The 26,172-nt window shown below is 32.4% G+C and overlaps 1 protein-coding gene across 2 annotated transcripts; it reads right to left on the minus strand.

The window, feature by feature from the left end:
* Positions 1-3,473: 3,473 nt before the first annotated feature.
* Positions 3,474-25,817, minus strand: LOC143042827 (uncharacterized). Of its 2 annotated transcripts, none has more exons than XM_076215298.1 (12): positions 25,782-25,817; positions 23,433-23,477; positions 22,741-22,817; positions 22,442-22,513; positions 19,420-19,510; positions 16,272-16,366; positions 13,344-13,412; positions 11,620-11,875; positions 8,304-8,440; positions 7,599-7,698; positions 4,608-4,772; positions 3,474-3,888 (listed from the first exon to the last, which is right to left on the minus strand). In XM_076215298.1, the coding sequence occupies exons 1-12, from the start codon at positions 25,795-25,797 to the stop codon at positions 3,635-3,637; spliced, it is 1,377 nt and encodes a 458-aa protein (XP_076071413.1). In that variant the 5' UTR covers positions 25,798-25,817; the 3' UTR covers positions 3,474-3,634. The 2 variants fall into 2 exon arrangements, with proteins under 2 accessions (XP_076071413.1, XP_076071412.1); XM_076215297.1 differs by having other exon boundaries at positions 11,575-11,875.
* Between the last annotated feature and the right edge of the window lie 355 nt (positions 25,818-26,172).

Genomic DNA, 26,172 nt, shown 5'->3' on the forward strand with positions numbered 1-26,172 from the left:
GTGAAGGTGGCACTCTCAAAATGTTCGTCTCTAGATTTTTTTTTATTTTCTACCTTCGGTTTCTGGGTCATCGTTGCAACACGTGTCTTTCCTTTCCAGCTATTCCTGATTATGAATTACTCTACAATATACATTTATCCTGAAGCAATGACTATTATACAACTCTCCTATACCAATGGAAATCGACTAGTTCCTAAACGATTTCTTTAATCGTACCTGTTCTGACGACACCCATTGTTGAAAAAAGGAAAGATAATCAAATATATTAATTCGTGTCAAAATGTTAACAAAGAAGAGTGTGCAACTTACAAGTCATGTCTAGAAAACTATGAAGCTGAGTATAGTAAATATACAATCTGTAAATACTGTTTCTGATATAATAATAATCTGTATCAATAATGGACGTCTTTCACTGACCAGTGTCCAGATAAATTCTACCCAAGGTGCACAAAGGAAAACTAAACTTAATCATAGGTAACTAAGAAACAGTCAAACCAATAGTTTAATATGATCCCCAAGAATATGTATGAGTAACAATTCTAAATCATAAATTATAAACTAAATCAAATATTAAAGGATAAAGGATAAATATACTTTAGTAAAAAAAAATACTATGCAAGAGTGAAATAATTAAACTAAGACTCAATAAGAATTTAATACGTAGATTTTTAATATAAATCAATGATTTCTAAAGTTCAAATTACATAGTTTAAGAAGCAATAAAAATCACTCTGCTACACATTATTGTCTGCCGAATCCAAATTCAAAGGACCGTTTAAAGCACAAAATTGTATTTTGCTTGAATATATGTACTATCATTTATGAAAACAAATATTATTAGAGTCTTTTTTAGCCACCATGGTGTCAATAGAATGTTTTAGTCAACTATCTATGCGTGCATGTTTGCACAGCTAGGACTGGTCTATTACATGAAACCAACCAAATATTTTGGTTTGGGTCGCTCATCCAATTGTGTCAAGTTATATAACAGCAGTTGTGTTTTACAATATACAAGTATGACCCGTATGTCAACACGAGAAGGTTATTTCATGGAGGGCGCAGCCTGAAGTGAAATAACTTTTTAGGGTTGACAATTTTGGACATTCATCGATTCTATTTGGCCACAATTGTTTTATCATACCGAACTATCAGTGGAAGGGCATTTCGAACACTTACTATAATGTCTATATTTTTTTAACATACCACACATGCACAGACTAACGTTTGAAAATACATTCGTTTTAGAATTTCTCGAATTTACATCAAAAGTAGAATCTTTTTGTAAAATATTGATGGCCCTGAAAAGGACCGTTTATTAGAGATATCACTCGCAGCTCTATTCATGTCAAATGCCTCATTTCCTCGTCTTTCGATGAGCTCCAAGTGTAACGTGAACGCTGCCATTTTGGTTATTTTACGTCTGAGACGTCATGTTCATGGGAGGTAACTCAAGTACAAATCAAGAAACTTAAAAGGTTATTCACCGGTAAATAATAGGGTTATTCACCGCTGGTTTGAATTTTTAGGGTTGTTCGTCCTTCCTTGCAATTGAATGAAAATTAACCGAATTATTCCATGTCACGTGATAACGTTTCAACCAATAGAATTGTTTGAAATATATGTAAGGTATAATAATACGAAATGTACTATCAGCTACAAAGAGTTTGTTGTTTGCATCTTTGTCAGGTGTATTTGCATGATTACTTTAATTCTGAAGTCTGATATATGTGTTCTCATTGTTTTCGGCGGTTGAATTCCAATTATTGTCACGTTAACTAGTTATAGAATTAGGTAGATGTGATATGATTGACTTTGAGACAAGAATCCACTCCACAAAAGTTCAAAAACTATATATAACCGTACATACTTCAACAATGAACATAACTAATACCGCATAGTCAGCTATGCCTGTTTTAGTTTCTCACATAATTTTGTCATTGTAACAATTAAAAATGCATACAAGTGGGATGTTTAACTAGCTATGACTCCAGGTTGTACCAACTTTTTCCAGACAAAATCTGTACCAAATCAGTTATTTGTCAATTAGTTCCGTCGTCTGAGAAAGTCAACGGTTTTTAATTTTGTCCGTTGAATTTCGGTTATTTATTTATACTATTTCTGTATTTTTTTCAGATGTTTCGCTTGCAGTCAACTCAGGACCGGAGCACCTGAAATCACTTCCAGTTTTTTAGTGGGTTCGTGTCGCTAATTTTATTGTTTTCTTTGTTGTGTATTGTGTACTGTTTGTTTCGTCGTTGTCTTTGTGGTTTATTTTTTCATTGTCAACTTGTTTGTTAGTTTGAAATCACTTTGGTGAATTGGCTTCATATTTAGATTTTTTTTTTTGCTCGAAATGACTACTTATGGTAGGTTAAATACCATAATTTACGAAAAACGCGATGATTTTAATTTTCCTATAGTCAACTTTTCATTTCTGTGTAGCAACATCTTAGCGGCACCAGAATATGGAGTATATGTGTCTTAATTGATAAGTTACACTATAGGTAGCACAAAGTACGTTGATTTTGTTGAAGGAGGAATACTGCTTTCTCACAAATTGCTAAAACAGGGCTATGAATCAATCAAGTTAAGATCATCACTCAAGAAATTTTACGGTCGCCATCATTAGCTGATAGGTCATTATGACAAAAGTGTGTCAGAAATCATATCTGATATTCTTCCTCGGTCATAATAATCTTCCATTATTACCGAACAGAATAACGAAATAACACGTCTGGTGCCGTATACGGTGCAGGAATTGCTTACTCTGCCAGAGCACCTGATTTCACTCCCGGTTTTTATTGGAGTTCGTGTTGTTTCTTATTTATTATTTATAACTGTTGATGTAAATGTCCTTTGGTTTTGTGAGTCTTTGTTTACTCCTTGGTTTTGATTGTTATTGTCTACTACTCTATTTTTCAGTACTATTCAGTAGCTTTATAGACAATTCAGTATGGTGCGGATTTGTATAAGCTAATAACAACTTCTGAAAAGGATCTAATCCCTCGCAACGAATGAGTTCAGAAATTGACCGAAAGACAGAAAAACTGAAATTACTAAATAATGTATTTTTCACTCTATTTAGAGCTGTTCAGACATAAATCATCATAACAGATAAAAATAGGTCTATTAATGTATTCTATCAACGCGATCGTGCTTTGACTTGTTAAACCTTAATCGTTGTAAATAAGCGTCAAGGTTTATAATGGATATTTTGTTGTAGGTCAGGAAATCTAGTGTAAATTTGAGAAGCTTATGGTGTTCCGTAGCAGTTTTCAGTCGATGTGTTGTTAAGAAGTGTTAACACACGATATTTTTCGTAAATAAAAGAAGTTGAATAAACGCTCTGAAATTAAAAGTTAAAAAATGTAAAATCCAATGTAAGCCTTTCGAAGTATAGTATAATGAAAAGATTGTTATTTCTGTGCGTACCTGATAACTTTGCCATGGAAACAAAAAATAATACCATCGTGTGTTTTGTTTAGACCGAGGTTGTTGCTTTATTATATATTGATTTTATATACAACATGATCATTTATTAAAAGTTGTCCAATACTTTTACAACGCAAGTATATAGCAACTGACAGGAAATTGGACTCTGTGAAACAGTACAACTAAGTTACGGTTATTTGTTTCATTTATTCATCATCATTTTTGTAACTTTCATTGAGTAGTCCCATCCCTTCCATCCATTCCAAACCACACCCTTTCCATCTGATACACCTTTACCAACATTAACATACTCTCCATTAAGATCGGAAGAACCACACATAGAGGTATACCACCACGGTCCTCCATAATTATCTTTTGCACAATTGAATCCCTTCCCACGACCGTCATTTTGTCTGTCTGCTGTTGTAAATTGCATATTATTAGCCAAACTGTTTCCTGTAAAAGATAGACATACATTGTGACTGTCATTTACTTGATCAACTGGGTTTTATGTATATTTTAAAAATTAATAGTTTGTCATTTCTGAACGAAATGTAACCCTAACTACTCTCTGTAGTTATTCCAAAAGAAAAATAATTGACATTGGGGATAAGGTGATTTGATTTTTAAATTATCAAATCTGTGTATACGGTCGAGACTGATCAAATGAGAAAAACTCTATTACTTTGAACTAAGTTCCTGATGACATCAACTTACGAAAGCTATACAATAAGCTGACATTTATTTGTTCTTTTCTCTTTTTGAACAGTAATTGATTCAGTTTCAGGCCACAGTATTTTAAACAGTTAATAGTTATATAAAACGAATTGCAAAAATCGATCATCATTTAAATCTTGTTAAGTTTTATGTCTCAAGCTAATTACTATGCATATTATTTTTCATCAAAACTAGTATATAATAATGTATGATAGTTATCAAAGGTACCAGGATTATAATTTAGTACGCCAGACGCGCGTTTCATCAACATAAGAATCATCAGTGACGCTCATATCACAATATTTATAAAGCCAAACAAGTACACAGTTGAAGAGCATTGCCGATTGTGTTCTTTTGTAAAACATTTGGAACTCATTACGACGAAGTATTATTTTTATTCCTTAAAATGTTTTGGGATTTTCAAATATGTTTTCCACTTATCATGTGTCGGAATATACCTGCATTACCACTATATGAACCATATGACAAGATATAGTTTGAGACTTCATCACCGAGAGAAAAATTATTAAAAACAGCATAACGACTGTTTCCTTCCCAGTCTTCAAGATATATTCTAAGAACGTTGTTTCCCAATCCAGTCAATTGATGAACTCGGTCATTCCCTGAAATTAAAGATATATGAAGATGTGGTATGAGTAACAATAAAACACCTCTTCTTTCAAGAAGGATTTTGAATACTATGTTTTACTCTTTTTTTTTTTGGCTTACTTGAAAAAGTAAGTTTAATATAGCATTTCGATTATTATCAATATCGTTTACGTTACATCATTATATAAATTTAATAATTGTTTTTGTATTGCTGACCCATTGTTCCATGGTGACCGTATTAACTGAAAACATTCGTTGTACATATACGCATCATATCCGTTACATTTACCAGAATCTTAATAATTCAAAGATCCATTGTAACAGTCATTAACACGATTCAAGAATTCGTGAAAAGTGCTCTTATATATAAACTCATCATAGATACCAGGACTAAATTTTGTATAAAAATTATACGCCAGACGCTCGTTTCGTCTTCAAAAGACTCATCAGTGACGCTCGAATCCAAAAAATTAAAAGTGCCAAATAAAGTACGAAGTTGAAGAGCAGTACGGACCAAAATTCCTAAAAGTCGAGCCAAATACAGCTAAGGTAATTTATGCCTGAGGTAGAAAAGCCTTAGAATTTAAAAAAAATAAAAATTTTGTAAACAGTTAATTTATAAATATAACCATATCAATAATACAACACAAACGTCCTGACTACTGGGCTGGTGATCTCCACCAGCAGTGGCATCAACCCAGTGGTTGTAAATAAATTCATCATAGATACCAGGACTAAATTTAGTATATACGCTGGACGCGTGTTTCGTCTACGAAAGACTCATCAGTGACGCTACGGTTTTAAAACAACTACTAATTAAAAAAAAAGTGTTATAATTACTGATGATACAAATAAACGGCAGATACCTACATGACTTTATTGTGGTAATTCAAGGTCACTGTCAGAGCAGATATCGTACTATATACATTATATAAAAGTTCATATAACACACAGACAAGACAGACTTTGTTGAATTGTCGATTATTTGAATAACAAAATACATAGAACTTGATTTCAATGAAAGTAGTAAATACAAAACAAAATGTGTATACTGTATAAAACGACATAACAGACAACATAACGTTATATAACATGATTAATTTAGTAACATACACATGTTCCTATTCTATACTGGAACATGTATATTCAAAATTGTAATTTAGTGATTATTATGTTTAGGTTTACTTAAGTTAACTCATTTAGTTCTTTATTGATGATTTATGATAAAAAATCCTGATTTTTTAAAACAAAATTTTGTCTAAAATAATGTATTTGACTTTAATAATGGCACAGCTTTACTAAGCGAGCCAGTGTTGTTTATTTTTTTTTTTTAATTAAGTTCATTTATATGCTTTGGGGTTTAGTGTAGCTTCCACATTTTGTTGAGAGGACATTTAAACCTTCAGATACGGGATTTTCACGATTTGTGGGAAACATATGGTGGCCGTCGGCTCTTTTCTACTGTTTAGTCACCTTGTTGTCTCTTTGACACATTCCCAAAATACGATCTTAATTTTATTATAAGCCAAATCAAGAACTACGTTTTAAATTTCAAATTGAAATGCGTCAGTAGGAAAATAATCCCCAAAAAAGTAATATAAATAATAGATTACACATACAAATGTTTCAGTATACTATACCTAACCAATGTTTCAATATACTGTTTATACCTTACTTATGTTTCACTATACTGTACCTAATCAATGTTTCAGTATACTGTACCTAACAAATGTTTCAGTATACTGTACCTAAGCGATGTTTCAGTATACTGTACCTAACCAATGTTTCAGTATACTGTACCTAACCGATGTTTCAGTATACTGAACCTAACCGATGTTTCAATATACTGAACCTAACCAATGTTGCAGTTTGCTGTACCTAACCAATGTTTAAGTATACTGTACATAACCGATGTTTCAGTATACTGTACCTAAGCGATGTTTCAGATTACTGTACCTAACCAATGTTTAAGTATACTGTACATAACCGATGTTTCAGTATACTGTACCTAACCAATCTTTCAATATACTGTACTTAATTGATGTTTCAGAATACTGTAAATAACCGATATTTCAATATACTGTACCTTACCGATGTTTCAATATAGTATACCTAACCAATGTTTCGGTATACTGTACATAATCTATGTTTCAGTATACTGTACCTTACCGATGTTTCAATATACTGTACCTAACCAATATTTAAGTATACTGTTCCAAACCGATATTTAAGTATACTGTACCTAACCAATATTTCAGTATACTGTAACTAACCAATGTTTAAGTATGCTGTACCTAACCAATGTTTCAGTATACTGTACCTAACCAATGTTTCAGTATACTGTGCCTAACCAATGTTTCAGTATGTTGTACCTAACCGATGTTTCAGTATACTGTTTTTAACCAATATTTAAGTATACTGTTCCTAACCGATATTTCAGTATACTGTACCTAACCAATATTTCAGTATACTGTACCTAACCAATGTTTCAGTATGCTGTACCAAACCAATGTTAAGGTATGCTGTACCTTACCAATGTTTCAGTACACTGTACCTAACCAATGTTCCAGTATACTGTACCTAACCAATGTTTCAGTATACTGTACCTAACCAATGTTTCAGTATATTGTACCTAACCAATGTTTCAGCATACTGTACCTAACCGATGTTTCAGTATACTGTACCTAGCCAATGTTTCAGTATACTGTACCTAACCAATGTTTCAGTATACTGTACCTTACCGATGTTTCAGTATACTGTACCTAACTGATATTTCAGTATACTGTACCTAGCCAATGTTTCAGTATACTGTACCTAACCAATGTTTCAGTATACTGTACCTAACCAATGTTCCCCACTGACTTCGCCAAATCCATTTTTGTAGTCTGCCCAAAGTTTTGTATGAAAACTAAGAAGTCCACCAGATCGATATTGAAATACCTGTGGGAAATCATGTCCAAGTTTATAATTGTGAAATTGAACACTCACGTAAATTTATACATACACGTAGATGTTGGTCGACTATCATAGGTCTTTCTATTCTTCAAATTAAACTTGATTGTCTTAACGATTAAATCTAACAAGTATAACAAAAAGATACGTATTTCTTATCGGAGAGAATGTGTTAACATTCAGTATAGATTGCTATCAAAATTGCAACCTCTACACTATGTATACATTTATACAATAAATGATCAATAAATGAAATTAAAAAAAATAATACAATTGTGTTATTATTATAGTTCATTCTTTTTACCTACAATGACAGATCTTTGCAGCGATTTCTGTATGTCAAATTTTAAATATTGACAAATTTATACAATCAATGTAACAAATAAATTATTCTGTCCGATGTTTGAGTAATATTCAAAGGCTAAAAGTATAATTATGACAATGCGAATAAAAATTATTTTTCAAGTTGAATTGTACAATCTATTGTGAATTCTGCTGATCCTTAAAATAAACAGCTTAAATATTGAATTACTTTCTGTGTAAATATGATGCATAAGTTATTATCTTGTCTTATCGCTTATAAAACTACATACTGTCCATCCTCCGCCGTCTGTATCCATATCACAGTAAACCTTATATCCTGGAGCTCCACTAGGGTAGATATGATAAACTCCACTATGGTACATTGTTCCTTTTAAGTCATTACAATCTTTCACATGTTCCATTTCACCTAATATTAGAAGTTGAATTTTAAATTTTAGAACATTGAGGGATTCTGTTTTTAAAAATTCGTAGACTGTAAACCATTTGCTATCACAATATATCTAATAGGGCTATTGAACAATCAGATTAATCATTTGTATTATCATTTGCATTTAAGGAATATTCGTAAATCATGATGCACTCATTTAAAAAATCTTACTGTAAAAAACTTACTGTTGTATATAATCCCGCAGATACAATTTCTTATTCTGTGCAAAACATATAATCCTGCTATCAATCATCAAGCAAAAAGCCTAACTTTGGAGAAAAAAATTATGAAAAATACGTGTTTATGAATACAAAGATATCTATAAAAGAGGGACGAAAGATACCAAAGGGACAGTCAAACTCATAAATCTAAAACAAACTGACAACGCCATGGCTAAAAATGAAAAAGACAAACAGGAAAACAATAGTACACATGACACAACATAGAAAACTAAAGAATAAACAACACGAGCCCCACCAAAAACTAGGGGTGATCTCAGGTGCTCCGGAAGGGTAAGCAGATCCTGCTCCACATGTGGAACCCGATGTGTTGCTTATGTGATTACAAATCCGGTAAATAGTCTAATTCGGTAGGTCACATTCATGAAAGGGAAGGGAATTGTAGTTACGACGTAAGGAACATATCCGATATCATTTGTGAAACTGTTATTCCATAACGGTCAACCAACTCGTGATGGCGTCCGTAAAATTTACGAAGGGATGATTTCAACTTCACCATTTGGAACTCTTGGTTTAATAGCTTCCTTGTGAGCAGTAACCCTCTATCAAGAAAATCATGATAGGAAATGCAAGCACGGGAATATCGTATCAATTGGGAGATATATATCCCGTATGCAGGTGCTGCTGGAATGTTGCTACTTAGAAATGGAAAGTTCACAATTGGAAAGCTGAAATCATCTCTTTTGTCGTAAAGTTTTGTTTTCAACCGACTATGGAATTTTGAAATAAAATATGAAAAGATATGTCTTCCTGGAATGATACGGATTATTTTTTTCTTATATAATTAACTAGAACACACTCACGAAATCGTTGTCATTTAGAGCTTTGTTACATACATGTAAACTGTTGTAGGGTAAATTTTTGTAAATGATTCTATGACCGGAGAATTTCAGAAGAAGTATCAGAAGTCAAAGGTACTTGGTGGCAGAGCAATTTATTTTAGTAGTCCCCTTTTTTCCACTAAAATTCGTTATTTGTTTAACTTTCTATTAGTTTTCCATATGCTTTGAACACATATATTATAATATCTATATAATATATGACCACCGTTGATGGTAAACATTGAATTGACAGTAAATAGCAAATACAATGTACAATTTGTTTATAGATTATATACGTTAATAGTTTAAAGATAAAGCGAAAAACATTTTTCGTTAGTCGTCAAATTTGATAAATTTTACCGTGATTCGTCAAGATATCCTTATCGTCAATTGTCAAAGGTCTCTAATAATTATCGTAACCGTCATTTATTTGGGGGGGGGGGGGGATAACGTGATTCGTCAAAATCAGTCGATGTTTTTATCGTCTAGAAGAAAGTATACATATAACCGTCACACACCAAGAATTACCGTTTACGTCATTTGGCAATTTAATGTTATTTCTCATGAAGGTACCCCCATTACGACCCTCATAAAATCTATGTGTACCGTTCTAAACGGAAGTCTAGTATATAACTACAAAATCCAACCAATGACTGAAACAATATCCGGACGCCTTTATTATCGTTTTCTCCAAATATGACCCAAACGGAATAAGCATAAGCGAGGAGGACAAATGCAACTATGCATGGTACCTATTGGACACAAAGGCATGATGATTAATACATTTTAGAAGGAAGAGAAGAGACACACAAGTTGAGGTCTTCTCGTTCAATAGTATAGATTATGGTATGATTTTATTCTCCTAACGGAAAGTAACGTGCTTAATTTTCATATGATGGAGATGTAATCTTTCAATTAGTTTGATCGATGTCTGGAGATGGTATGTAAGTTTCTGCAAATAGTCCTTCTTTTATCTGTGTATTAATGTCATTTTGAATAGTTTCTTCTGATAACTTTTCTGACTTCCTGCAAACTGAGTTTTACTGCTTTTGGCGTGTGTTTGTTTATTTTTGGCCTTGTATTGGTATATTTTTTTCGGGGGGGAGGGGGGGGGCATGGAGAATCTTTGTTCGTGTTGCTATCTTGAGTATATATATTACCTACTTTCATCCTCTATTCTATAAATATACTTTTCAAGTGAAGATTTAGAGATTTTACAAATGTTTTGATGTCGTAAGAGTGTATTAAAAGTTAAACATTTTTTTGTGTTGATTTTTTCGACTTACATCGATTCTTGCACAGGACAGTAAAACAAATGCATATGTTTAAAGTTTTCTGATGACGGATAACCCGAGTTCATTCGAGAGAGCTTTAGCAAATATAAGAACAAGTAATGCAGAACCAAATCAAATCTTCTTACATCTTTTAATTCAAGAGGCATTATGATAAACAAAATTTTCTTATAGATTATTGTTATGGGTTTACTTTTCCACATTGGTTAGAGGTATAGGGTAAGGGTTGAGATCTCATTAACATGTTTAACTCCGCCGCAATTTTGCGCCTGTCTCAAATCAGGAGCCTCTTGCTTTTGTTAGTCTTGTATTATTTTAATTTTAGTTTCTTTTGTATAATTTGGAGTTTAGTGTGGCGTTCATTATCACTGAACTAGTACATATTATTTTTCGGGGCCAGCTGAAGGACGCCTCCGGGTGCAGTATTTTCTCGCTGCATTGAAGACCTATTGGTGACATTCTGCTGTTGTCTGCTCTATGGTCGGGTTGTTGTCTCGTTGACACATTCCCCATTTCCATTCTCAATTTTATTTGTATAGTTCATTATTTAAGCTGTATGTCATTTGTTGAGATTGTATTCCATTTGGTAAGGTTTTCTGACGACGAAAAGCATATTGTAAAAATAATGTAGTTCTTTTTGTTTACTCATTGATTAAATAAACACTTTTAAAAGATGATTTCTATTTTACATGTTCTACTCCGAACAATTCTAAACTTTTGAATAAACTTTTTTCATTACAAATAATCGACTATGTCCTTACTAGAAGTTGTGATCGGACTCCTGGTAGTGGTAAAGATATAAGTACTTGAATTCGTTATTGGGATCCTGTTAGTGGTAACTATGGCATTACTAGTTGTGGTCTGTGTTGAGGAAGAAGTAATGGTTTCTTGTCTTATAATTGTAGCTATATTCCTTGTTGTTAGGCTTTGCTTATTGCATCGATTATTGCATAGGTCAGTGAAACAACATTTGTTACAAGTCGAGCTGCTTCGATACATCTTTGAGGATGATCGTTTTCCTATGACAGGTAAACCGAGTCCATTTGAGAGAGCCTCACACACCTTTAGCAAATATAAGCATAATGAAGGCAGTAACAAATCAAAACGTTTCACCTATTTCTAAAATTAACGATTATCATATCGACGTCATGTGTTAATTTCACACACATCCATAGCTTCCATTTTTTTTTAAATCTAATAGAACGAATACCTTCCATTCAAAAACTAATGCGGGGGGTATGTAATGTGTGTGACTGCTCTATTTAACCTCTTTTTGTAATCTTGTTAGATAAATAGGAATAAAGTATCAGTAGTGTATTTGTTTTACAATTGCAATTTTAAAAAAAGCGTATTCAGCATAGTATTTGCACATATGTGACGAATAGTTTTTGCACATATGTGACGCATAGTTTTTGCACATATGTGACGCATAGTTTTGCACATATGTTACGATAAATGTTGACTGAAAAGGTATGAATATTTTAAAAGTCATCATTATGTACATCTCAGAGTCTACGCTAAGTGTAAATATAACGATAGTTTTATCATGGCGTTGTACATGTCGTATACAAAGCAAAAGTAGCACGTAACGTAATATTAGATTCAAGTCGAATTGAGGCAAAATTTGAATGAGTAAAACATCATTAATATGTATATGATCATAAGTTTCATAATTATTCTCCAAAGCTTCCTGTTAATTGCTTAAGAAACTGATTTACAGATTTACTTCTTACCAATGTAAAAAAAATACATAGTAATATGGATAGTAAATCTCCGTTAAAAAATCCGATGACAGATAAGGTAACAAAAGTAACTAAACAAAGTAATAGGTGTTGGATATTTTGAGTTTTCAAGTTAATTGGCAATACCTTATTCATTTATCAAGCAGTATATGTGATCTATTTTTTCACACAAAATCCATGTTGTTTGGAACCTTCTATGCATTGACATCAACATACTTGTCATGGATGTAAGACACGTGTTTAATCATTTGAGTCTTCAAAGATTGTCATAACATGTAAATAAATAGACCCATTTAGTTTCTTATTCTCATTTGTATCAACCACTTCACAGCCTTAATTCTTTAGGAAAGAACTTGGTGAAATAACGTTTGGATACTTGACATAAGAAGTTCGTAATTAGTTAATAAATGTTTTACCTTCTCTCTTTACATTGAGCATCTGTTTTCTATTTGAATGGTCACAGCATTGTCGCAAAGGACTTTCATTCTCCGGTCAGCAAGATGTCCTCAGAATCATTAAATTATCGTAATTCATCATCGTTTTGTCAGATGTGTTCAATCTAAATTGAGTTAAGTGTGTATCATAGAGCTAATCACATGTATGTAATCCTTAAATATTATTTGTTAAACATTATTTTTTAGTAGACGATGAACAATGCAGTGTTTATTGTCGTTTGCTTCTTTGTATTTCCTACAACTATTCTATGTTTAATGTTTGCATAACCCTGTTGACTGTGATTATAAGAAGGCATACAAAATAAAATTATGATTACGAATAATAATAGTTACGTTTGTGTACTGGCAGCTTGTGGTAAAGAATCTTTCACCAGCATTATAGTGCTCCTCAATTAAACAAGCCTTAAAAACAATCGCAAAAGTACATTGAAATATTAATCGAAAACAATATCGATATCAACAATGTTAAAATGAATCGAATTAATCATGGAAAGGCGGAAATGTGTCAAAGAGACAACAACCTGACCAACGACCAGAACACAGCAGACGTCCATCGATGGGTCTTCAAAATGGCAAGAAAATCCCGCACTCAGAAACGTGCTTCAGCTTGCCCTTTAACAAAAATGCTTTGCACCTGTCTTAAGTCAGGAATCTGATGTACAGTAGTTGTCGTTTGTTTATGCAATATATACGTGTTTCCGTTTCTCGTTTTTTTTTATATAGATTAGACCGTTGGTTTTCCCGTTTTAATGGTTTTACACTAGTGATTTTGGGGCCCTTTATAGCTTTATAGCGGTGTGACCCAAGGCTCCCTGTTGAAGGCCATACATTGACCTATAATGGTTTATTTTTTTTTTTTTCTTTTTTTTTTTTTTTTTTTTTAAATTGTTATTTGGATAGAGAGTTGTCTCATTGGAACTCACACCACATCTTCCTATATCTATATAGTAATACGGATAGTAAAATTCAGTTCAAAAGAAGTCCGATGTCAGACTAGGTATCAAAAGTAGCTAAACAAAATAACAATGATACGTACACATGGTACATTAACAAAGGACTACTAGCTAGCAGTGACTGGCATGAACGATAAAGACCTTGAGTAAAATCCCTTCCATTTGGTTTTTTTTTTGGTATTTTTTTTTGGGGGGGGGGATTTGCAATCTCAATGCTTATCCATCTTTGTACTTTATCAGTATTTTGATATGAGCGTCGACGTCACTGGTGAGTCTCAATAATGTTGTAATTTCTATAAACTACCTGCTCACAAAACTTTGAATTTTTTGAAAAACTAAGGATTTTCTTATCCCAGGCATAGGTTACCTTAGCCGTATTGACATATTGTTTTGGAATTTTGGACTTCAATGCTCTTCCAACTTTGTACTTGTTTGGCTTTATAAATATATTGATATGAGCGTCACTGATGAGTCGTATGTAGACGAAACGCGCGTCTGGCGTACTAAATTATGATACTGCTACTATTAGCACAGCTGACGAGTTTGGATTGGTTTATATTGTGTCCTGCACTTGATATTCTACAATATCAATATGAGACGATCAGATTATCGATCTATCGGGTTGTATTTGACTATTTTGTATGATAGAAACCAGTGTTTTCAACCAGAAGACGTCTTCATTAGTTCGAGTGAAACTTATTAACGTGGGTTTATACAGTATGATTTGTTGACGTGTCTGGGTCAAACTTCGTATGGCTGGATAAACGTATTTGTTGTCACAAAGCCGTGATATGCAGTTTTTATCAACAGCTGGTCTGAGTGATACATATATTGACAAAGGGAAGACCGACTGGTAAGTATATTATCAAAATGCTCGTTTACAAAATGCAAAACAATATGATTTTCGTTTACATTAGTATCATAAGTCAATTTGACTGTCTCATTATGATATGTGTATGTATGACAGACAGGTATTTTGCTTTTTTGTAAATGATATTCACACTTAGACAAGTTCAATTTCAAAGAAAATTCAGAGCTTAAAATATTGCTTCAATACATTTACCTGTGTGTTATCTTTAACCATCTGATTTCCCCAAGATGTCTTTTTGTTTTAAATAGATTTCAGAGCAAAAGCCCGTCTTTTCAATGCTTAACAAATATTTAACACAAAAAAAAACGAAAACTAGTCCTTTTTATTTTCCTCAATGCATGTTTTGTCATATTAAAATTTTATAATGAGTTAAAGTTAGCAGTTAATATGAATTTATAAAAAAAAGACGATTACATTTTATCTTTATCAGTTATAAAATGCTTTATCAAGGCTTTTTAAAGCCGTGAGTTTAAATTGGTCTTACTGTTACTTATAATTGTTAATTTCTGTGTCATGTTGGTCTTTAGTGGAGAGTTGTCTTATTGGCAATCATACCACATCTTTTTTTATATTTTTTTTGAAAATCACACATACATTGTCGAGTTTTTTAACCTTACTGCATATCAAGTACAATAGAACGTTTCCAAGAAACCTTTATCATGCTTTAACGAAAGTAGTTGCTCTTGTTGGACAATGTAGATGCTGTGTTGCAATGATCCTCTAGAAGAATAAGTGACATTTTACGGACGGCATCACGCGTTAGTTGACCGTTATGGAATAACCGATTCCATAATGTTTCGGACATTTTCCTTACGTCGTAATTACAATCCCCTTCCCTTTCATGAGTGTGGCTTACCTGACTGTTTACCAGATTTGTTATCACATAACAACACGACGGGTGCCACATGTGCAGCAGGATTTGCTTACCATACCGGAGCACCTGAGATCACCCCTAGTTTTGGGTGGGGTTCGTGCTGCTTATTCTTTAGTTTTATATGTTGTATCATGTATTGTTTGTATGTTTGTCCTTTTTCATTTTGAGCAATGACGTTGTCAGTTTATTTTCGATTTATGAGTTTGACTGTCCCTCTGGTATCTTTCGTCCCTCTTTCATATCTTGAAAAACTATGCAGAAATATTTATTATTTGTATTCGTTTGTGCATAGTAACATATGTCTTAAAAGAGGTCATATTAACACTATTAACAAAGTAATAAAACTTAAATCAAACAAAATCAAAGAGACAATAATAAGAATATATAAGGAATAAACAAAAACTCGTTAAAAAAATATCTTCCATCATTTGATCGTGGTATCTGTCTCAAACGTAGTTACGCCTTCTAATTATATCTACTAAATATACTCATATCTTGTTTATGGAAAGACATTTTAAAACTAATGATACACTTTTGTTATAATTAACAAAACAATAACTGACCTGATTCTGTTCGCAAACAGAAACAGTTGTGCATTCATCCATTGTCAATACTCCTTTACAGTTGTAACAAATTGGTCCCCTCGAATGTATTATTCCTGAAAGACAACACGATCAACATTACTGTAACGGATAGGTGAAAGCTATTTCTCATGTTTCGTAGTATAGGGAGAAATTATTGTAAATACGGTACTAGCGTATAGTTTTATATGTTTACCTCACTAGGAAAAAATGCTAGGTATAAGACACATGACTAATTTTGTAGCGGGAAATTTTTAACCTGATATTATGACTTTCTAGCCCGCCGCAGACAGGACAACTTTCAAGTTCCAATAAAATTATGAATATATTTTGATACATGAATTTATATATACTTTTCAAAACAATATATTCGTCCCAGTATGTCTCGTGAGATGACTTGTCGCATAGGGTCGGACCAAGGTTTCCAGTTTATCCCATTAGTGGTTTTTGTTTGGTTGTTCCTGGCTGGCGAGGTCGTTGATGATCGAGTTATTTATGTATTTAGTTTCATGTTTACATTCATGTCGGCTATATTTTAGCTCTCGCGATGGTTGGTACAAGGTTTACTTTTTCTAGCTAAGTTGTATCTAACAATATATTTCAAGGTTTTGTTATTAGGAGTAATTGTGGTTATTGTTTTTATCATATGTTTATATATATATATATATAATCCGATGGATACATCTGTTGTAGAGTTGTCACTGACTCAGACATACTTATAAATATAATTATTTTCTGTGACTGTATATTACATTAATTTGTAAGATCCTTTACTATAGATAATTTAGCTGATCTGTAACAATAACATCTTCATGCCTTATATATCATGTACTGTAGTACGCCGCTAGATTAAAAACTGACGACGAAAGGTAACACACGGCCAGCGAAAGCTCTTTTTTGAGAGCCCAGGTGGTCGTGTGGTCTAGCGGGACGACTGCAGTGCAGGCGATTTGGTGTCACGATATCACAGTAGCATGGGTTCGAATCCCGGCGAGGGAAGAACCAAAAATTTGCGAAAGCAAATTTACAGATCTAACATTGTTGGGTTGATGTTTAGACGAGTTGTATACTTATATATATATATACAGCACGCCTACTTTTGATGTCGGAATCATCCATAGTGGGACTAGCTAAGTATGTCAGACTTGTTCATACCAATTGATTTCGATTGATATACTGCTACAGATGATTTTGACAACAAAATTAGACATGTGTTTAAAATGTTTTAAAAACAAATGAGTTATAGATAATAGATTGTTTTGAATATATATAGATATATTAAGATACATGTATGTAAATAAATTAATAAATTCCGTTGTCCACTATGCTTGCTGGGCTATCCGCGACACTATATATATGGTATTAATTCATGCTTTATAATAAACACACACAGGCACGTGTCGCATAAATAAATCCTATATACCTTTATATAACACTATGATATTAACTTGCACTTTTGAAAAATGTCATCCAGTCGCGAAATTCCGTAAAATGCATATTCCTTTGTTGTCAACCCCACTATAAATTGTTATGCCGTAAATTTAAATTGATTTGTTTCCACAATGGTGTACAGCACGCCTACTTTTGATGTCGGAATTATCCATAGTGGGACTATCTAAGTATGTCAGACTTGTTCATACCAATTGATTTCGATTGATATACTGCTACAGATGATTTTGACAACAAAATTAGACATGTGTTTAAAATGCTTTATACACAAATGAGTTATAGATAACTTTTTTAAAGGAAAGTATATGTGATAGTAATTTATATGTGCAAATGAAAAACATACAATGTTACTAGTAGTCCCAAGTCAGGAGCCTGTAATTCAGTGGATGTCGTTTGTTTATGTGTTACATATTTGTTTTTCGTTAATTTTTTTACATAAATAAGGCCGTTAGTTTTCTCGTTTGAATTATTTTACATTGTTTTATCGGGGCCTTTTATAGCTGACTATGCGGTATGGGCTTTGCTCATTGTTGAAGGCCATACGGTGACCTATAGTTGTAAATGTTTGTGTCATTTTGGTCTTTTGTGGATAGTTGTCTCATTGGCAATCATACCATATCTTCTTTTTTATAATTTTAAATCACTGGAAAGGGGAAATAGATAAAGTATAAAATATGAAAATGCACCATACTTATGGAGCAAGGTTGTAGCAAATAGGTAAACGCAAACATCCATGCTGTGTGGTATCTAAAACAGTATTTAAATTTTGCACACAATTGTTGGATCACTTAGGGACGACATCAAAAGATCAATGTAAGATAAAAAACTTAATTCAAATAGTTTGGGGTGGGGGGTTGAACGGCTTCAAGATTTGGTTATCCGACATTGATTTTTACATATATCCCTATGGGTCAATCAATTTTTCCCAAATTAAGTTAAGAGGGGGGGGGGTCAGTGAAAAAACTATGTGAATTAAGTTTTTTATCCTTCATTGAACTTTTGATGTCGTCCCTTAAAGTGAGCAAAAAATATACTCTACATGAAAAGTGGATACAAATAATGAATATTTATTCGCGGACCTAACACCGGCGATGATTCTCGTTTAGTTTGATCACCTGTTGTTAATATAAGCGCATACATGTATCAATGCGGAAGTTCGTTACAAGTTTTATATAATAAGTCCCCAAAATATATTTTCTTATTGATGAAATATAACTGCATACAAATAAAACATTAACAGGGAAAACACAAAAAAAAAACGAAATTTAAAAACTATTTATTAATCTCACGTTAGTTTTTTTAAGAATACATGCAGATGAACATGTATATCTCAGAGGCCAAATCCCTGTCTCTGCACTACACGTGTTTCATTTCGAATCTTTCGACTCTAGATTTCTTAAATAAACCTACCCTAAAACAGATTTGAATATTTTTACCCTAGACAAAATTTGGACAATTGTTTATCTTAAGGATTCCTCAATTAACGATAAACCTAAACAAGAAATCCTTTCACGGTGATTGTATTTGTAAGTGGCTAGATCAAACTAAGTCTATCGTAATATCAAACACAAATAAAAACTTCTGGATCTTATATGACATGTTGATATGTTTTATAGTTTGCCAACTGAGAGAAACACATCAAATAAAAGAACCTAATGAAATATTACTGTAAACAACATACCGATTTCTCCACATCCAGCCATATTACACATATTTGACGTGCAACAATGCCGGCACATAGGTTGTGTTCCAGTTCCACTTTCAACACAAGTCTGAAAAATTGCAGATCTTCATTGATAAACAAAAATGGAAGGAATTGCTATGTGATAGAATCTAACAAATTAGCAATGAACATTTGTGTTGCAAATTGTTTGCATAAAAGACTCTGACACAAATTGCCTATTTGCCTACCAAACACTATTTGCCTACCATACTACACAAAAAAACATTTAAATACAGTTTCATCTAGGCCTCTAGTAAGTGTTCTACAACTAATCTTACAGTGCTCTTAACTAGTTCATTAACTACTATTAAAGAGCTTATCATAAACTGTTGTAGTAAAATATATGAACATAGTGGTATAAACCATCTTTGGAGAGTAAAATAATCATTGGATTTCTTAAATAAATTACGTGCTTTTGATGGTCTTTTGATTATGTTAATAGTTTTGATTTTTCTACTCTTTACACTACACTTCCACACTATCTTATTAAACAAAAGTTTAACTTTTTAATTAAATGGTCGTTTGGTAAAGCTTAATGTAGATTTATTTGCTGCAACTCATTTAAAGCCTTCTTCTCTAATGAGAAAGGTAAATATGATACATATACTTACTGGAGGTGTGATGAGATGATTGAAGCTGTTGATTTTCTCCTTGATAATATTTATGTACGTTTCGGCAAAAAAGTTTATCGACAGGTTGTAGGTATCCCCATGGGCACTAATTGTGCCCCGTTAATACCAGACTTGTTTTTGTACTGTTAAGAATCACAGTTTATGACTAAACTCAGTAAAGACCCGTCGAAATTGCATTTACTTGATAAATTCAACAACACTTACCGTTATCTTGATGATATTTTTTCGTTAAATAATCAAGAATTTTCTCAATATACTGCTTAAGTTTACCCCAAGGAACTTACTTTAACTAAATCAAATTTATTTGGTAATAACTGTCCGTTCCTGGATTTAGATATTTCGGTTTTAAACGGGAAACTCCACACTAAAATTTACGACAAAAGAGACGATTTTTCGTTCCCTATTGATAATTTTCCATTTTTAGATGGTGATGTTCCTTTGGCACCATCTTACGGTGTTTATATTTCACAGCTTGTTCGCTATGCCCGTGTCTGTTGTGACGTTTTTGATTTTAACGAACGCAACCTATGTATTACTGGTAAATTATTAAACCAGGGATATCGTTACCATAAATTACTTAAAACCATTACTAAATTTTTCCATAGATATAAAGATTTGGTATTGAAGTTTGGTTGTACCTGTAGAAAACTTATTTCAAACGGGATAGCACATCCTCACTTTTACGGAAATGTTGTAAACCGTGTCCGGACATTTAGAAATGATCCATGTAAACTTGTCGCTCCTTTAAATAAACTTATTCTAAAAGGTTACCTATTCAACACTGTAATAAGATCATTGAATATTGTTTTATTGGTATAAATATTGATTTTCTTGTCAGTTAATTAAAAGCTAACTAAATATTACTAATATGTTATAATACATATACATATTCTTGGATCTATAATCTGTCGATACCTGTAACTTGCATTGGCATTGCACAAGGTTATGTTTTTCTCTGGCTGTTTATGACGTCTCTACACTAATCCATTGGATGTTGGATGTGTACGGATTGATAGTTTAGTCTTAGATGCATGATTTTTTATTGGTTGTTAGTGGCTTTGAACTAGCTGTCAGATAACTGCGAGTACTCTCAGATCTGTCCATTGTGTCTTTTTGTGTCGGGATGGATAAGGACCCGGCCATGTCCACTTGTATTTCTGTCCATCTGATGATTTCAGCCTTTTTCAACTGATTTTTATAGTTCGTTCTTATGTTGTACTGTTTTACCACTGTCCCAGGTTAGGGGGGGGGGGGGGTTCCCGCTAACATGTTTAACCCCGCCACATCATTTATGTATGTGCCTGTCCCAAGTCAGGAGTTTGTAAATTCAGTGGTTGTCGTATGTTTATGTGTTACATATTTGTTTTTTCGTTCATTTTTTCACATAAATAAGGCCGTTAGTTTACTCGTTTGAATTGTTTTACATTGTCTTATCGGGGCCTTTTATAGCTGACTATGTGGTATGAGCTTTGCTCACTGTTGAAGGCCGTACGATGACCTATAGTTGTTAATGTCTGTGTCATTTTGGACTTTTGTGGATAGTTGTTTCATTGGCAATCATGCCACATCTTCTTTTTTATACTATATATAGGCATTGTGAATCTTCACAAATATATTGTAATTCTTCAGTTCAAAAAGTAATTGGTGTAGTTAGATGTCTTCCTGATAGTTGAAACTTACACACATAAATGTTAACTGTTGGTTTTTTTTTAAGTAAATGAAGATCATAACAAAGTAAACAATTACCAACGTCTTTTGTTTCAAAAACAAAACAGAGGTCACATCAGTATGCATCGACTGACAAATACCGTGTCTGGTAATGCATTAAAACCTTCATGATAATATTAAATTCCAAATTTCAAAGTTCATTTGTGGTTGTTTTTTTTCCCTTTTTTTTGTTTTGATTTATGGAGGTTTTTTTTTTATATTTTTTATGAACTTTAAACACCATACTGTTTTTTTCCAAATTTGACATGTTTACTGTCAATTGAAATTTATTATTTTATTTTATTTTTTATTATTTATTTTTAATTTCAAAACATGCGTTATTGTAAATGAAAACATTTTTTATAACTATTTTTACTGTAGGTTCTTAAATGAAGGATTTCATTGTTAACCAGATTTTTTAATAATTGTTTTCCAAAGGTTACTCTTTGCTAACATTTAAGAACAAAACCAATGATCGAAAATAGGATAGTTGATGCAACTTATGATTACACAAATTAAACATTATTGTTCTTCATGACCAAAACATATGTTTGATTGGTCATGTTAAATTTCATTTTTATATAACTATAAGAATATTATTTTGATAAATTATTATTTGAGCTATAACAACTTTTTTTTACCTTTCTATCAAAACACCCGATGTTGAACACGGTGTGGCCATGTGGATGAACTACGCTTTCAATACCGCATACCTGTGAAATAAATTATTTTTTCTTTTTATACTCTATTGACTTTAATTTCAATGATTATAGTGCATAAATTGTATTATACCGAAATTAATTTATAAAAATAATAACTTGTTGGATATAAAGCTAGATATTTAACCAGAACAATTCGACAAATCACCATACATCTTTGCAGACACTTGCAGATACATATGAATATATGTACGCATTAGTTCATTGATGTATTCAATTACCTGTTCACTAGTGCAGTCCTCCACATAATCGCAAAACCGGGGATGTGCGATACCAAGACAGCTAAAGCAAGTAAGACCTGCAATTTTCATATAAAGTATTAAGATGTAAATATTTAAGCTTAAGAACGAAATCTAATTGTAAATGTTGCATACCTGCCAACTGTCACTTTTTGCGGGGGATTTCCCCCATGGAGACACCAAAATGGAAATTTTGAAAGAACAATTAATAATAGCTATAGGCTTGTATGGAGAAGCCAAAAACAGCTTTAAAATGTACTTGAAGGTTTTGTAGGACTATAAGATCAATCTTGCACGTAAAACCCTCATGGGCATTTTGAAAAGTTGGCAGGTATGATGTCGTTATCATTGCGAAATTATGAGGTTTCAAAGACACCCATAGACGAATATTATGGATTTTTTTTCTGTTTGCTTTTTTTAAGAGGGGTGTGTGACTATGGTTGCAATGCATATATCAAATAGGCCATAATGAATTGTGTATCTCCACAATAGTTTTATCTATATATGTATAGGCACATGTCAATGAACAAATGTGGATATAAATATATGCACTTTATTTTACTATCTTATTGATTTTAGCTTTTCATTCCTTAAATCTTAAGATGTGCGTGAGTTTGTAATAAGCGAAACGCTATTATAAAATAACTAATTAGATTGTATAGCTGTATACCTACCGTTTAATCCTTGAACTAGATTACTCAACAGTACTAATAAGGTTACTGTAAAAAATTAAAACGTGAGTAGCAAAACATATAACATTTATGTCAGCAGTAACATGAGCAACGACAACACATTTGTTGTTAAAAAACCCACAGAAACGACAGTTTAAAGATTGTAAACAAGCTTATGAATGCTTTTGTTAATATTTCTATCAATATTTCTATTTGTCATTTACACACCTATATATACATGGACGAGAGTAAGTTATATGTTGTTCAAATGTGTTTTCTATGCTTACTTAAACTGTGGACGTAAGATTTACAGTTGCATTTATTTGTAACAAATCAATTAAATGGAATACTGTTACATTTGGGCTTTTTAACCTTGGTCAATGAAAACTTTACCATGTGTATATTGATGATATAGAAATCTTGCACTTAAAATCAAAGAAAAAATCAGAATACAATATCTCGAATACAATGGACGAACTAATTGTAAAACACGTTGATACGAAGATAGTTAATACATATTATATGGGTCCTATAGTATAAGACATAATACAGATCGTGTGCTTGCATTGTCTAACCCAATTAAAGAGTTTGTTAAACCTGAACATTTTGACATTGTTTATTATTTTTATCCATGTCGTTTTTTCTGGAATCACAACTTCCTGTTATATGTAAGATTCGACCAAATACCCATATCCCGATATAGTCAGGTAAATCCGATAAAAACAGTAGATCTGTTTTAGAAGGAAACTGTTGGAAGAGTCAATCAAAAGCAATTACAATTATATCGACATAAAATATTTACACAATTAGCTATGCTGGATTTGATTATAAAAAATAATAATACTACGAACATCGAAAACACTGCGATATGCGCAAAATTAAAAAAAAAAGATAAAATCGTTTGTTCCATATTCTTGGAAGAAACTAGAAAGTGGGTATGCATACAATGTACATCATAAGCAATGTTATACCTTCTTATGTTATAATTATAAAACACACTAGAACACACCCGTGATATCGCGGATTTGTAACTGAATTAAAGTAAAACTATGCGTAAGACTAATTATTGTATCGGTTTTGGCATCTGATAAAGTCATGTCGATTATATGACTGCTTTCAATAATCTTTCTGTTTGAACCCATCGACCTTGAACTTATCAATTATTAGTAATATTAATTATTTGGAAAATAAAAGGGCCTGTAATGGAGTATTTTTTAAATATACAACATGTCCTATATTAGTTATAGATAAACTTGAATTCTTTGATTCGCTGTTTTACGTCGTGCTGGCTGACAAATTGAAAACTGTACCTTTACGCCTTATTTTAAGTCCAGAAGTTTTAAATTCGTATTGTCATCTTAGAAAGACTTACTGATTAAAATACTACAATAGGGAATAATGTGACAATGATTGAATTTAGTAGTGCCAACCCTGTGATTATGACCCGTGTATATAGCAAAATCCCAAATACACCGTTTGGTGGTGCGCCTGTCAGATGCGGAACGTACAGATAAGGCAATAGGTAACAGGTGAATATATTATTGGTATCGGTACCAGATTCGACCTGGAACTTGTTAATTATTCGCAATATTCATTATGTTGAAAATAAAATGGTCTGGAGTGGTGTAATTTTAATCAACACCATTGTCCTATTAGCTATATATAAAGTTGAATTCTTTGATTTGTCGTTTGTACCCCATGACGACTGACAAATTGGACCTTGTTATTTTATTATTATAGATACTTTAAGGTATTGAATGTGGTCAGTATATTATCAATTTCTTTTATATTTTTTAGTTATGCAATATAGTAATTAACTAAGACCTTATGAAAAAGTACATAACTTATCATAATTGTTTCTCGCGAATACAAAATTGAGATTTAAGTATCGGAAAAAAAGGGGGGGATGTGTTTGCTTCCAAATTTTCAAGATATAGTCATGAAAAAGAAAAACATAAAAATTTATATAAAAAAACTGGTTTTTTTTCTTTGATTTTAAGTGCAAGATGTCCATTTCATATTTGAGCACACGTTATCTGGATAAATTCAAGAAGCACATGATTAAACGAAAACATTGTTAGTTCAACAAATCTTTCAGAGACAGCTAGGAAATAAGTATCTTTTTTCAACATGTTCAACATGTTGAACAAATACGTTCATGAAAATGATGAGCAAATACAATTAATGTATATTCTGTCTAGTCAAAAATGTGAACAATCAGTTCTCCCTAAGACAAACACAATAATGTCTAGATGTTTGATTAGAAGTTTCTTGAAATTTTTTACCATAAGTTTTGTTTTCTGCGTATTGTTAAATGAAGATTTAGCATGAACTATTATAAACTCAACTTACAATATGTTAAAGTCATTTTATACAAATGCAGGTTAATGTTCTTATCAGTTTTATTTGTACATAATAATCTACGAAGGTAAAGACACTCAAACTGATTAAGTTTCTAGCTTATAGACACGTTTCCTATAAATGTTTGAAAGAGGGACGAAAGATACCAAAGGGACAGTCAAACTCATAAATCTAAAACAAACTGACAACGCCATGGCAAAAATGAAAAAGACAAACAGACAAACAATAGTACATATGACACAACATAGAAAGTTAAAGAATAAACAACACGAACCCCACCAAAAACTAGGGGTGATCTCAGGTGCTCTTGAAGGGTAAGCAGATCCTGCTCCAAATGTGGCACCCGTCGTGTTGTGATAACAAATCTTGTAAATAGTATAAT

Source organism: Mytilus galloprovincialis, chromosome 8 (assembly GCF_965363235.1).
Source record: "Mytilus galloprovincialis chromosome 8, xbMytGall1.hap1.1, whole genome shotgun sequence".
NCBI lineage: Eukaryota > Metazoa > Mollusca > Bivalvia > Mytilida > Mytilidae > Mytilus > Mytilus galloprovincialis.